This window comes from Papio anubis, chromosome 6, assembly GCF_008728515.1.
Source record: "Papio anubis isolate 15944 chromosome 6, Panubis1.0, whole genome shotgun sequence".
Classification (NCBI taxonomy): Eukaryota; Metazoa; Chordata; class Mammalia; order Primates; family Cercopithecidae; genus Papio; species Papio anubis.
The window spans coordinates 146,245,724-146,258,737 of NC_044981.1; the positions used below are offsets into that span (position 1 = coordinate 146,245,724).

The window sequence follows — 13,014 nt, forward strand, 5'->3', positions numbered from 1 at the left end:
AAATTGCATTCAAGTTTTTTAAATTTCAAATCACAGAGAGGTTGCAAAGGTAGTGCAGAGTATTTCCATATACTCTCCATCCAGCTTCTTATCATCTTCTGTAACTATTGTATATTACCCAAATCAGGAAATTAACAATGGTACAATACTATTAACTACAGACAGAATTCGAATTTCACCAGCTTTCCCACTAATGTGCTTTTTTTATCATAGCATTCATTTTTGGGTCTCATGTTGCATTTAGTTGTTGTCTACTTAGCTCCCTTCAATCTGTGAAAGTTCCTCAATCTGTTCTTATCAGAAGATTCTTTTTTTTTTTTTTTTTTGAGACGCAGTCTCGCTCTGTGGCCCAGGCTGGAGTGCAGTGGCTGGATCTCAGCTCACTGCAAGCTCCGCCTCCCGGGTTTACGCCATTCTCCTGCCTCAGCCTCCCGAGTAGCTGGGACTACAGGCGCCCGCCACCTCGCCCGGCTAGTTTTTTCTGTGTTTTTTAGTAGAGACGGGGTTTCACCGTGTTAGCCACGATGGTCTCGATCTCCTGACCTCTTGATCCGCCCGTCTCGGCCTCCCAAAGTGCTGGGATTACAGGCTTGAGCCACCGCGCCCAGCCAGAAGATTCATTTTTTATATGGTAATTCAAATGCTCTCAGATTAGCAATCAACATACCTGAGCAAGATGTAAGAAAGATGTTTGTCGTTTCAGAGAAGATACAAATCTTCGCACAATAGGTATTTTCTTATCAGTTAGGGCTTCTGGCAAGTTTTCCAAGGATGAAACAACCCACTGTTCCCAATTTTTAGCAAAATTTCTTATGTCTGCTAATAAGCTACAAAGAAGGCTATGTGTTAAATGCTTCATTGTTAAAAAATGCATTAAACAGTTATATTTTAATTGAAGTATATTATTATTCTATGATTTCATGAGCAGTACTTTTGAAGTCAGACAGCCTAGGTCTGCCATTTATCATCTTTTCTATGATATATTTTTTAAATGTTTATGGATGCATAGTAGGTGTATATATTTATGGGGTACATGAGATGTTTTGTTATCATCTTGGTCAAAACACTCAAGCTCTTCAAACTCCACTTCAAGTACCCAATTCAGAATACAGAATAGATATTTAAAGACTACAATTGATAATTAAAAGACATTATTGGTCAGGCTAATACCAACTATCATATAGATGAAATAATCTAGAGGAAAAGGTAAATAAAAAGTAAAATTTGTTTTATCAAGCAACATCTATTTTTGGAGCACCAACTATGTCCAGTCCTATATGAATTTGTACCCCCAAAGTACTAAAATAAATTTTATCATTTCATTAGATTTTGTTTTCAGAGAAAAAGTTGGGGGTTTTTTCAGAATTCTATTGTTCTTATATTGAAAAGTTTTTTGAAAAATCTTCTGGTATTGTTTCAATAAACTATTTGAGATTTTATTCCTTTGTTAAAAGAAGGCAGTGATTTCATCATGCCACTTTCTGCTTTTGTAATTAAGACAAAAGTTAATAATAAAATATAATAATTTATCCTATAGTTTTTATTCTTGTGGTTATTTTCCATTATCTTTTTTATCATACTCCAGCTAGTTTCCATTGAAAAAATTTCTCGAAGGTCAACAGTGCTTAAATCTATTTTTCACTTTAGCCACTCTCAAATTAAAGGGATTGAAGGATTGTTTCACCCATTTTGTTTATTGAGGCCCAACTATAAGACACATCGCTTCCAGCAAATACAAAGGGACACAAGTAGAAAATAGTCTTCTTGATAAATGAATAAATTACTACCTAATGTTTTCTTCTAATATAATGTATAAAGTTAAATCCTATACTAGGAATGCTCATGTTTTATTAACTGAACATACCTTTCAGGCATTTCTTGCATTGTTGCAGGAATTAGTACATCTGTAAGAACCTTAATCATAGCAAAAGACGTTAATACAAATCTTCACGTAGTATTTCTATAGAAAGACATATTATTGGCCAACTACTTTTTATTCCTAGCTTCCTAGAGAATAACATGTTAACTCCTTTCTGAAAGTTATAATTTTATCTCTAACATGAATGTATGTATGAGTTGTGTGTGAGCATGTATGACAATAAAAACAAGAGATAGCACTGTATACGTATATGCTCAGTATGTTAATTACCAATGGATTGGTCCGTGGTAATCATATACTGTTTTATGATGAAAAGCTGACCACTTTCTAGAGGTGGGAGGAAGATTTTTTAGAAACTCATCTTACATCGTTCTACTTACAGAGCTCACTGTGCCTGCCTGGGTCCATCATGAGGGGGAGAAACTGGGTTCATTTAAAGATATTTAAAGTCAGGATTTTTATAACAGACTAAAAAAAATAGATCACTTAAAGGGAAAAATATGTTTTAAAAGTATTTCCTGGACAAACTGAATGACAGTCCAAAAAGCTTTGCTCTGATGGAAATGCGTGTGGACGAGCCCCAGGTCTTTTCTTACACTCACTCATGGAGCTGCCTCCTCTCCCCTTTCGGGAGCCTTTTCAAGTGTTAAGTATTACAAACAATTAATGCAAATTAAACTGTTTTTCTCTAAAGAATGGCATTCATATTCAATCCAGAAAAAAAAAAAAGACAATTCTTACTCTTCTTTGAAATTTTTTCAACTTGAACTTGAACTAAAGGCAGAAAATATATTGTACTTTATTCCTCCTTTCTCCTATGATGAGTAAGTACTGGATAGAGGACAAAAATATGAGCTGTCTTATGCAAGCTGTCTCATTAGTTCTTGGTCTGCATAGGGGCTTCTGGACTTATCTATAAATAGCTTATCTATAAATAGCTTTTGTTTTACTTTTCTGCAAAGCTGAGAATCTGATAGTGGCAACTAACTTAGAAGGATTTTATTTCCTAAACGTTAACAGCGTCCAGCTTGGGTTTTCTTGCCAACTCAGATTACTTTTTAAAAGGAAAGCTTTTGTTTTTCCTTATGATAAGTTAGCAGGCAAATGTAGGCAAACTCACTTTAAAGTACCCACATTGCAATATAGTTTTCTCCGTCAGCTTAGAGCCTGTAGCCACCAGGGAAGAGACTGTCAGGAATTAGCCTCTTTCCATCTCCCATTAAATGTTTGGCTAGAAGGACAATCAGTTTGTCCTTATTTAGGATGTCTTCGAGATCCTTCTGTAGACACTTAGGAACTCTGATTTGGTTTGAGAAGAGAATTAGACATCAGTGCATTAAAGTTAGAGGTTTTTGAGATTTTCAAGTTATTAATCTCATGAGGGTGCCTAATTCTGCTTTCTGCCAAAACACTGGCATTGTGAAAAAAAATCCATTGTGTTATTTTAATCTGAAAACACCTTAGAGAGTTAATAAAATTTAACTAATTTTTCACATAAGTGTGCCACATAAAGATTCATTATTAGCTGTAAAAACAAATTGAGTTTGTTTTATTTAATGTAAACTTCAATTAAAACACACACACTATTAAACGTGCACTATTAAATTGCTTGCTTTCTCATCAGAAAAAAAATGATAGTGTATCTCCAGCCATAAATAATACATTTACTGAAAATACATTGCAAGAATTTAGATAGAATGCTATGTAAAGAAATAAATGGCTCATGTTTAAGACATATCAGAGTGCTTACCTTATAAAGAATTGAGTCACAAACACAGAAAATGTCAATGATAACAGGATTTTCAAGTAAGGGAAGAAGATGGTCAGGCATTCCTTGCCAAAAGTGTAATAAAAAATGCTGGATCTAGTTGCAGAGTAAAAAGTATGTTAAGATTTTTTCTTTAACATGAACTCATTAAGAACAGAACATGAAAGTATATATAACAGGGTCAATAAAACATTCTTTGTCATTCTTACCTCTTCAAAGTTTCCATTAATTGCATTGTCCAGGATACACTGGCAGTGAGTTTTGTACATCATTATGAGCGTATCAACCTATTTCAAGAAAGAAAAAGCTTAACCAAAGCATCCTTTTAACACTGCCTTTACTTGTTAATTTGTTCAACACACATTTTTTAAAAGATTCTATTATGTACCAAGCAGTATGCTCAATGTTGAGGACTCAAAAATTAAGGCAAAATTCTTATTTCAAGGATCTTAGTGCCTTGTGAAGGGAGAAAAGGAAACAAATGGACAACTACAGTATAGTATGAAAAAGGTAATTTTTCAGAGTACTATGGACCAAAGTAACATCCTAGTTTTATGCCTACTAAAATATTAAATTTTAAAATTTAATTTTTAATTTAAATTTAAATTTTTTAAAATTAATTTTTGGGTAAATAAACATAAAGTAGTAAATAAACATAAAGTAGTAAAACTAGTAACAAAGATTTGGGTAAATAAACATAAAGTAGTAAAATACATCAAATCTTCACACAGTTTTATGAAGTGGATGCTTGCAGCAGTATGGCATAACGATTTCAAATTTTGGCTCTGGAGTCAGCTCAACTTGGGTGCCCACCTTCACTGCACTACTTACCAGGTATGACTGCAAAAGTGGTTTTGTCTCTGAGCCCCCAAGCTTTTTAAGTAGGTAATAATAACATATTACTTACATGGTATTAAGAAAATCAAATAAAATAAGATGTGATACATATGGAACAGTGCCTGGCACCCAGTAAGACCTTACTAAACGTTATCTGGAATTAGTAATAATACCAAATGACGCATTTTCAAAAAAAAAGTTTCAAACATTGAATGTCTATTATGAAAAGTCTCTATTTTCAAGTTACCATGGATATTTGCATGGCATAGTTTAAAAAATTTTAAATATATTCTAAAATTTGCAATAGGCTAAAACTAGATAATATTCTGGCAACTTAATAACATTCAAACTAAAACTTTTATTTTACATGTTAGAAATTTCCCTACCTGTTGCCAGTTATGAACTCTATGTGAAAAAAAGCAATGTTTAGAGGTTGAATGTGTGAGCTTTGCCTTCAGATTACCTGGATTTCAATCTCAGCTCTAATTTGCCACTTACTAGTTATTACTAGTTACGTAACATTAGGCACACTACTTGATATTTATGTGCTTTAATTTCCTCATATCTAAAATTGACATGATAATAACCGTAGCTATAAAATAGGGTTGCTAGGAAGACTAAATGAATTAACAAATATAAAGTGTTTGGAATAATCCATAGTACATATTAAGAAACTGATGGATGTCAGCTATTTTGATTCCAATAGCATCTAGAGTAGTGGTGGTGATGGAGGTGTCCTATCCTAACCCTTTGCATTTCCCTTTATTCCCACAACCCAATACACATATCTCTGTGGTTTAGCTCAGAGCAGTATAACCATGACATGAACATTATTGATCCATTTGAAGGAGCTGTGCTGATTATAGAACACCTCTAGCAGGATATGTCACCATCAATGCAAGTGAGACTTGCTCTATATTTCAGGCAATGCTATTATATTTTCAGATTATTCCAAGTCATATGTTTAAAATGAGGATAAGTAAGACATGAAAGATGGAAGGGAAATCATAACTGTTGTCAAAAATTAACCCTTTCTGTATATATCCAAAAAAAGGAAATGAGTATATCAAAGAGAGATATCCGCTCTCCCATGTTTATGGCAGCACTATTCACAATAGCCAACATATGGAATCAACCTAACTGCTCATCAATGGATGAATGGATAAAGAAAATGTGGTATATACACAAGGGAATATAATTCATCCATAAAAAATAAAACCCTGTCATTTGCAGCAACATGGATAGAACTGGAGGGCATTATGTTAAGTAAAATAAGCCAAGCAGAGAAAGACAAATGTCACATGCTCTCACTCATATGTGGGACCTAAACAAGTGGATCTCATGAAGGTAGAGAGTAGACTGGTGGTTACCAGAGGTCGGAAAGAGGATGGGGAGAGGAAAATAATGAGAAGTTGATTAATGGGTACAAATACACAGTTTGATAGAAGAAATAAGATCTGGTGTTTGACAGATCTGTAGGGTGATTATAGCTTATAATAATCTGTTGTATATTCAAAGTAGCTAGAAGAGAACAAATGTTTCTAGCACAAAGAGAAGATAAATATTTAAGGTGATCAATAACCCAAATTACACTGATTTATCCGTACAAATTATATGAGCATATTAAATTATCACATGTGCCCCCAAAATATGTACATCTATTCTGTATCAATAAATTCTTTTAAAATTAATCATTTGAGCCCTGAAACCTATTAAAGTACAAGTAAGCCTTTATCTTCACAAGTATTTCTATTTGTTATAAAATTTATTGCTTTATATACAAATCATCAAAATGTTTAAAACTTACTGTTAGTATAATACTTAATTTGTTTATTTAATACTTACATAGTCTTAGGGCAATAAATTTTAATTCCAGTGTACTTTGCATCCTTTGTAAACATAATCTTAGTCAATTTTCTGAGAATAGACATTGTATTAGAGTGAGCAGGAGCAGAGGCAAGGCTTAGCTCCACTAAAGACAGTGAGCACATGGTGGGGGAGACAACTGCCTCCAGAGACACTATGAGCAGCAGGCCCCCGGCTTCAGTCAGTACCCTCACTGGGGTCAGCTTTTCACTGGGCAGTCTCCATTCTTTCGGCCTTAAAGAAGCAGGTGCTGGCTTGGCGCGGTGGCTCACGCCTGTAATCTCAATACTTTGGGAGGCTGAGGCAGGTGGATTACTTGAGGTCAGGAGTTCGAGAGGAGCCTGGCCAACATAGGGAAATCCCGTCTCTACTAAAAACATAAAAGTTAGCCAGGCATGGTGGCAGGCACTTGTAATCCCACCTACAGAAGCTGAGGCAGGAGAATCGCTGAACCCGGGAAGCAAAGGTTGCCGTGAGCCGAGATCGCGCCACTGCACTCCAGCCTGGGCAACAGAGCAAGACATTGTCTCAAAAGGAAAAAGAAAAAGAAGCAGGTGCCTTAAGTGCTTGATTTTAGCCCCACCACACTTTCCAGGAACTGATAAGTTACCTGAGGAGCCTGGCTAATGGCAAAGAAGGTGACAGAGCTAAACTGTCCTCAAAAAAGAGTGTCAGTCCCTGGCTTTTATGATGGAGTCCACTGGGAATGAACGTAGAAACCAAGGGTTATAAAAGCACCTTGATACCTGAGAAATGATCTACAGACTAGTCTTTCAAATTGGCAGGTATGAACTTCCTTGGAGGCCAGCAGAGAAACATGAAATTCCTGGTAAACTATTGGAGCCTGTTTCTCACCTCTCTTTCTTCTTTGTTGCTTGCCTTTTTGGTCCCCCTCTCTCTCTCACCAGGTATATTTACACCATAAACATCTTCACGATAAGTCTGCCTGGAAGCAATCCTCTCCACAAAAGTAACTCAATAAAACCCTCCCTCAGAAGACTGAGATCCCCCTGATTTCCACAGGAATCCTCACAAACTGCCACATGTTAACATTCACTGGGGGATTTTCAAATATGAAGTCATCATATCACACATTACATCTATAAGGTAAAAAGTATGTGATAAACTTGAGCAATGTAATGGGAGAAAACAGTCAGAAGTGAACATAGTTTGAGAGACTTCCTTGGATTTGGCATTTGAGAATTATCTTCAATACTTTGCCTATTCTTTTTTTAAGGGTATATTTTACTTTATTTTTTTTCCAACTTTTATTTTAGACTTACAGGGTACACACGCATGTTTGTTACATAAGTATACCAAGAGATGCTGAGGTTTGGAATACGAATGATCCAATTACCCAGATATTGAGCCTAGTATCCAACAGTTAGTTTTTCAACCCATTTCCCTCTTCCCCCTTCCCCAGCAGTAGTCCCCAGTGTCTACTGTCACCACTTTATGACTAGGAATACCCAGTGCTTAGCTCTCACTTATAAGTGAGAACATGTAGTATTTAGTTTTCTTCTCCTGCATTAATTTGCTTATGTTAATGGCCTCCAGCTGCATCCATGTTGCTGCAAAAGACATGTTTTCACTCTTTTTAAAGAATATTTTGCCTATCCTTAACTAACAGGGTATGGCTGTCATAAAAATGAACCCTGTAAGTTACTATGCATCTCTACTTATATGCCAATAAACATTTTTTTAAATCAACGTGTTATCTTTACTTCATTTCTACAAAAAGCCCATCACTAAAGTAAAGCATCTGGACATTAATCACATTCCTCTATCTTTGTATCTCAGAAATATGAACTGACTCAATATACTATAAGAGATGTCTTCTTCAAATGCTAATGAAATGTGTACTTTGGTTGAAACAAAAATGTAGAAATAATTATGCTCTAATTTAATCATGGTCTCTGCTACTAAACAGCCAACAGATCCCCGACAAATGACTTTAGAAGTACAGAAATAGAAGATTTAGTTTACACTCTATTACATAAACATTGAAAAGTCATATTAAGAATTATTTATAAACTGAATCCCAAGGAAAATGATTCTTTCTTAACTTTAAAAATAATGCAAATATAAGAGAACACAGAATTTTAGAAGTAAGGAAAGTTCCTGCTCATCTAGCATAGTCCTTGCATTCATCTAGCATGTCCCTCAGTGCTAGGGACAGATTCTGTCCTAGAGAAATGCTTGATTACCATTTACTGAAATAAAATGGAGATAATTGAAAACATAAAACTTTTAATTGAAGAAAGTGTATGTGACAGACACATTCTAGTATTTTCTTCCTCAATAGAGTTTTAAATAAAAAATAATGTTTAGTTTTTAAGGTTTATTTTACCACCTTCTGATTACACACTATCATGGAGATGGTAAATAATTAATTGGAAGTGTTAATCAATGTTAACAAAAGTTTGCCTCTCCTATAAATCAGTCAATTATGTTTGATTATGAAGATTTCTGATTGCTTCCTGCAGTGCCATGAAATTCCCAGCAAATTGACATATGGAGCCAACATATCAGGAAATCAATAGAGAAGTATCTGTAATTGATACCTTGTCCTTAGAAATGCATCCTTGGTATACAAGGTGTTGAGCGCTGGGGAATTCTGGAAGAAGTGTTCCAGTTTTTGAGCTAAGCGAATATTTACGAGTGAAGCCACCCTATAATTTAGAAAAATGAAAACAAATACATCATTATCAACTATATGCTTCCAAAGTACTATTCTAGTAAAATACAAATCCATAAAATTAAATTCTTCTTTATCTTGCAAACCATGAGAACTTACGAGATTTGAGTAAACTGTTTCGATTGTGTAACTGAATAAATGAGACATGTCAGCCAAATGGTTTTCAAACCTTCAATAAATAGTTTCATAGTTAGAATATTTTTCCTATCACTTCAAATTTTAGCTTTGAATATTTGTCAGTTTTCACAACTTTTAGAAATTTAAGTACACATTTGCTAATGGCATAAGTTTAGGAAGATCTGCCTTTGGAACTATTGAAATTATTTTAACTACAAGAGGATCAGGAATTGTCAAATCCAACCTCCCTTTTTACAAATTAAGTAAATGAGATAATTGAACATAAATTAATTTATTCAGTCTCAGAGGTAAGTACTACTAAAATTTTTATTGGAGTCTAACTTTCGATTCTCAAGCTAGTGCACTGGACTGTCCCACAAAAAGTTTCTTCTACCCTAAATTCAGGCATGTATTGTTCTTTCACGTCTCTTGGGGAAAGCATACTCAAGCCATTTTCAGAAAATTAGAAAAGTGACAAATAACTTACAATGCTACTGTGCTGGTATACTTACAAGAAATCCAGACAGAAAGAACAAATGTATATTCATGACAGAACCGGAGCCTCAGCAAATCAGTCTCCCAGGCCATAACTGATTGTTCCTCCTCCCCAAACAAAATTTTAACAAACCAGATTGTAATCAAAAGTTTGGGGAAATAATGAAATTATGAATATAATAAAGGACATAAAGTGTCCCTGGCAAGGACAAAATTTGGTTCTTTCTCATAATTTTCTCACATTTATTTCTAGACTGTATGCCTTTATCTCTGTCATATTGAGGATGTTTAGTAGACAAAAACTTAATTACTGTCATAGACAGATTGGGTTCCCATCCTGTCTTTCTAGAACTTATATTGGTAGAGTCAAAGGAACTGGGAACATTTTTGAGTCCTTTAACCCCAGATATTTTAGAAGCCCTGATTTCTTGTTGACTTATTTGATATAAGATTTAAATAAGCTTTATATTGAAAATAAAGTAGAAATTCATTTTTTAAAATGAGGTTTAAATTTTTAGCTTTATCTCTTTTCAAGTATAGTTATTAATTTTTTAATTAATAACTTATTTAATAATTATCATAAACTGATATAATAGCACAGTTAATCCCAATCCACTCTATTTACTAATCTATCTTAATTTAAGAAATGCTTCAAAAACTTTCAATGCTTTGGTTTTCCAGTTATGAGCACCAATTATCATTGCACTGTCAAGGAATGTTACTGTCAATAAAAATAGGAAAAATAATATAGAAAACAAGAAAATAAATAATTTAATCCTTAAAGGAAGGAAGTTATATGACAAAATAGAAAACTAACATTTGTTGGATAAGCATAACAAAAATTTACCTAAATCTTAATTTTAGAAAAGTTTGCACTTTTCATATATTTTTTCTCTTGTGTGGAAAGTCGAGTTTTTTCATCTCAATATGTGATTTTGTGATATAGGAAAAGAGAAACAGAGAAATATAAACCCCAAAAATGACAATACACAGTATGATATTAAATTAAAGTAGGAATAAAAGAATACTCTTATTTCCATTAAAGAAATATAATTAGTAATCAAAAATATTTTTACAAAGAAAAATATAGACTCAAAAGATTTTAACAGGTGACCTTTTATCAAGCATTCAGGAAACAGACAATTTCAAGCTTAACAGATTTTTTTCTGACAACAGAAAAAAAGGATAACTTCCCAATTCGCTTGAAAACATATATGTCAAAACTAGACAAGAACAGAAAAAGAAAAATCATATTTCAATCTCACTTATTACTACACTTAAGACAATATTAAACAAAATATTAACAAACAAAATTAAGTAGTGTATAAGTACGATCATACTCAAGTTAGGTTTAAATTCATCATATTAACAACAAACAGGAGAATGCTGTATATTATACAATCATCTCAACTGATGCAGGAAAAAGAGTTTGTTTAAAATCCACTACCATTCATTAACCTCTCTCTCTCTTTCTTTTTCTTTCTCTCTCCCCACCCCCCCGTGTGTGTGCGTGTGTGCTAGAAACAGAGGAAAACTTAATTATTATACAAAGAATATCTATCAGAAGCCCACAGCAAATGTCTTACTTAGTGGCAAAATACTATAAAAATTCTCTGGAAAATCACAAACAAGATAAAGTTGCCTGCTCTCACCTTTTTTACTCAACACTATACCAGAGTTTATAGCTAGAATAATAATGAACTCAAAAAAGTAATGACAGATTAAGTACCAAAAAGGAAGAGACAATATTAGCATTATTTGCTGCTGATGTAACTGATTTCACTGAAAAACTAAAACAAATTACACAAAAATTATGGTTAACAATAAAAATTTTTTTAGCAAAGTTGCTGAATCCAAGATCAATTTAAAAGTCAATTGCAACAACATGGATGAAACTAGAAAATACTGTGGCAAGTGAAATAAGCCAGGCACAGAAAGACAAATATCACATGTTCTCACTCATATATGGGAGATAAAAAATTTGATCACATGAAGTTAGAAAATAGAATGGTGGTTACAAGATGCTAGGAAGTGTAGTGGGTAATGGAGGATAATGAGGAGTTGATTAATGGTAATTACTTTAAATGTAAATGAATCAATCTCTCCAATTAGAGGACAGATATTGGCAGAATGGAGTTAGACAAAATAGACTCTAAATTTTAAAAGGTGTGCAAGAGACAAGGGTATTATATGTTAACAAAATTTTGACAAAGCAAAAAAGGTCTAACAATCATAACCCTTTATGTACCTAATAATAGGTATGTACAGATAACAGACAATAACAGATAATCAAAATATATGAAGAAAAATTGACAAAATTAAAGGGAGAAATGAACTGTTTTACAATAATAGTTGGAGACTTTAACACCTCATTCTCAATAATGGACAGAACAACCAGACAGAAGTTAAGTAAGAATATAGAGGATGTGGCGGCACAATAAACCAACTAGATTGAACAAACGTATACAGAATAATCTACCCAACAACAACAGAATACACATTCTTTTCAAGGACACATGGACATCTTCCAGGATACACCATATGTTAGGCCACAAACTAAGTCTCAGTGAATTTGAAAAGATAGATGTCATACAATGTATCTTCTTCAACCAACATGGGATGAACTTGGAAATAAATAATAGCAAAAAAACTGGAAATTTTACAAATTTGTGGTAATTAACCAACATACTCAAAGAAAAGCTCCAGAGTTGGCTTCAGCAGTGAATTGCACCAAACATTTAAAGAGGAACTAATACCAATACATCTCAAAGTTTTCCCAGGAATTGAAGAGGAAGGAGTACTTTGTAACTTACTCTGTGAGGCCAATATTGCCCTGATACCAAAGTCTGACAAAGATATTGCAAGGCAAGAAAACTGCAGACCAATATCCCTTATGAACTTTGATGCAAAAACTCTCCACAAAATATTAGTAATCCAAATTCCACAGCATATTAATAGGATTATACACCATAAATAAGTGAGATTTATTTCTGGAATGCAAGGATGGTTCAATATATAAAAATCAATAAATGTATTACATCACATTAATGGAATAAAAAAATGATAATCTCATTAGGTACAGAAAAAGTATTTGAAAAAATTCCATATCCTTTCATGATAATAATACTCAACAAACCAGCCATATAGAAAAACCACCTCAATATAATAAAAGTTATTTATGAAAAGTCTATAGAAAACATCATACTTAATGGTGAAAAACCAAAAGCTTTTCCTCTAAGATCAGGAACAAAGCAAGTCTGCTTTCATCACTTCTACTCAACATGGTACTAGAAGTCTTAGCTAGAGTAGTTACGCAAACAGAAAATTAAAATTAAAAAAACAAGGCATCCAAAT

General features: G+C 33.5%; 1 protein-coding gene across 1 annotated transcript in view; it reads right to left on the minus strand.

The window, feature by feature from the left end:
- Positions 1-13,014, minus strand: part of RFX6 (regulatory factor X6) — a 56,348-nt gene that overhangs the window by 12,554 nt on the left and 30,780 nt on the right. The window contains exons 7-11 of the mRNA XM_017958386.3: positions 8,915-9,022; positions 3,857-3,934; positions 3,630-3,743; positions 1,865-1,914; positions 668-827 (exon numbers count right to left, since the gene is read on the minus strand). Of these exons, the coding sequence (XP_017813875.3) occupies positions 668-827; positions 1,865-1,914; positions 3,630-3,743; positions 3,857-3,934; positions 8,915-9,022 (510 nt within the window). The remainder of the gene's footprint in view (positions 1-667; positions 828-1,864; positions 1,915-3,629; positions 3,744-3,856; positions 3,935-8,914; positions 9,023-13,014) is intronic.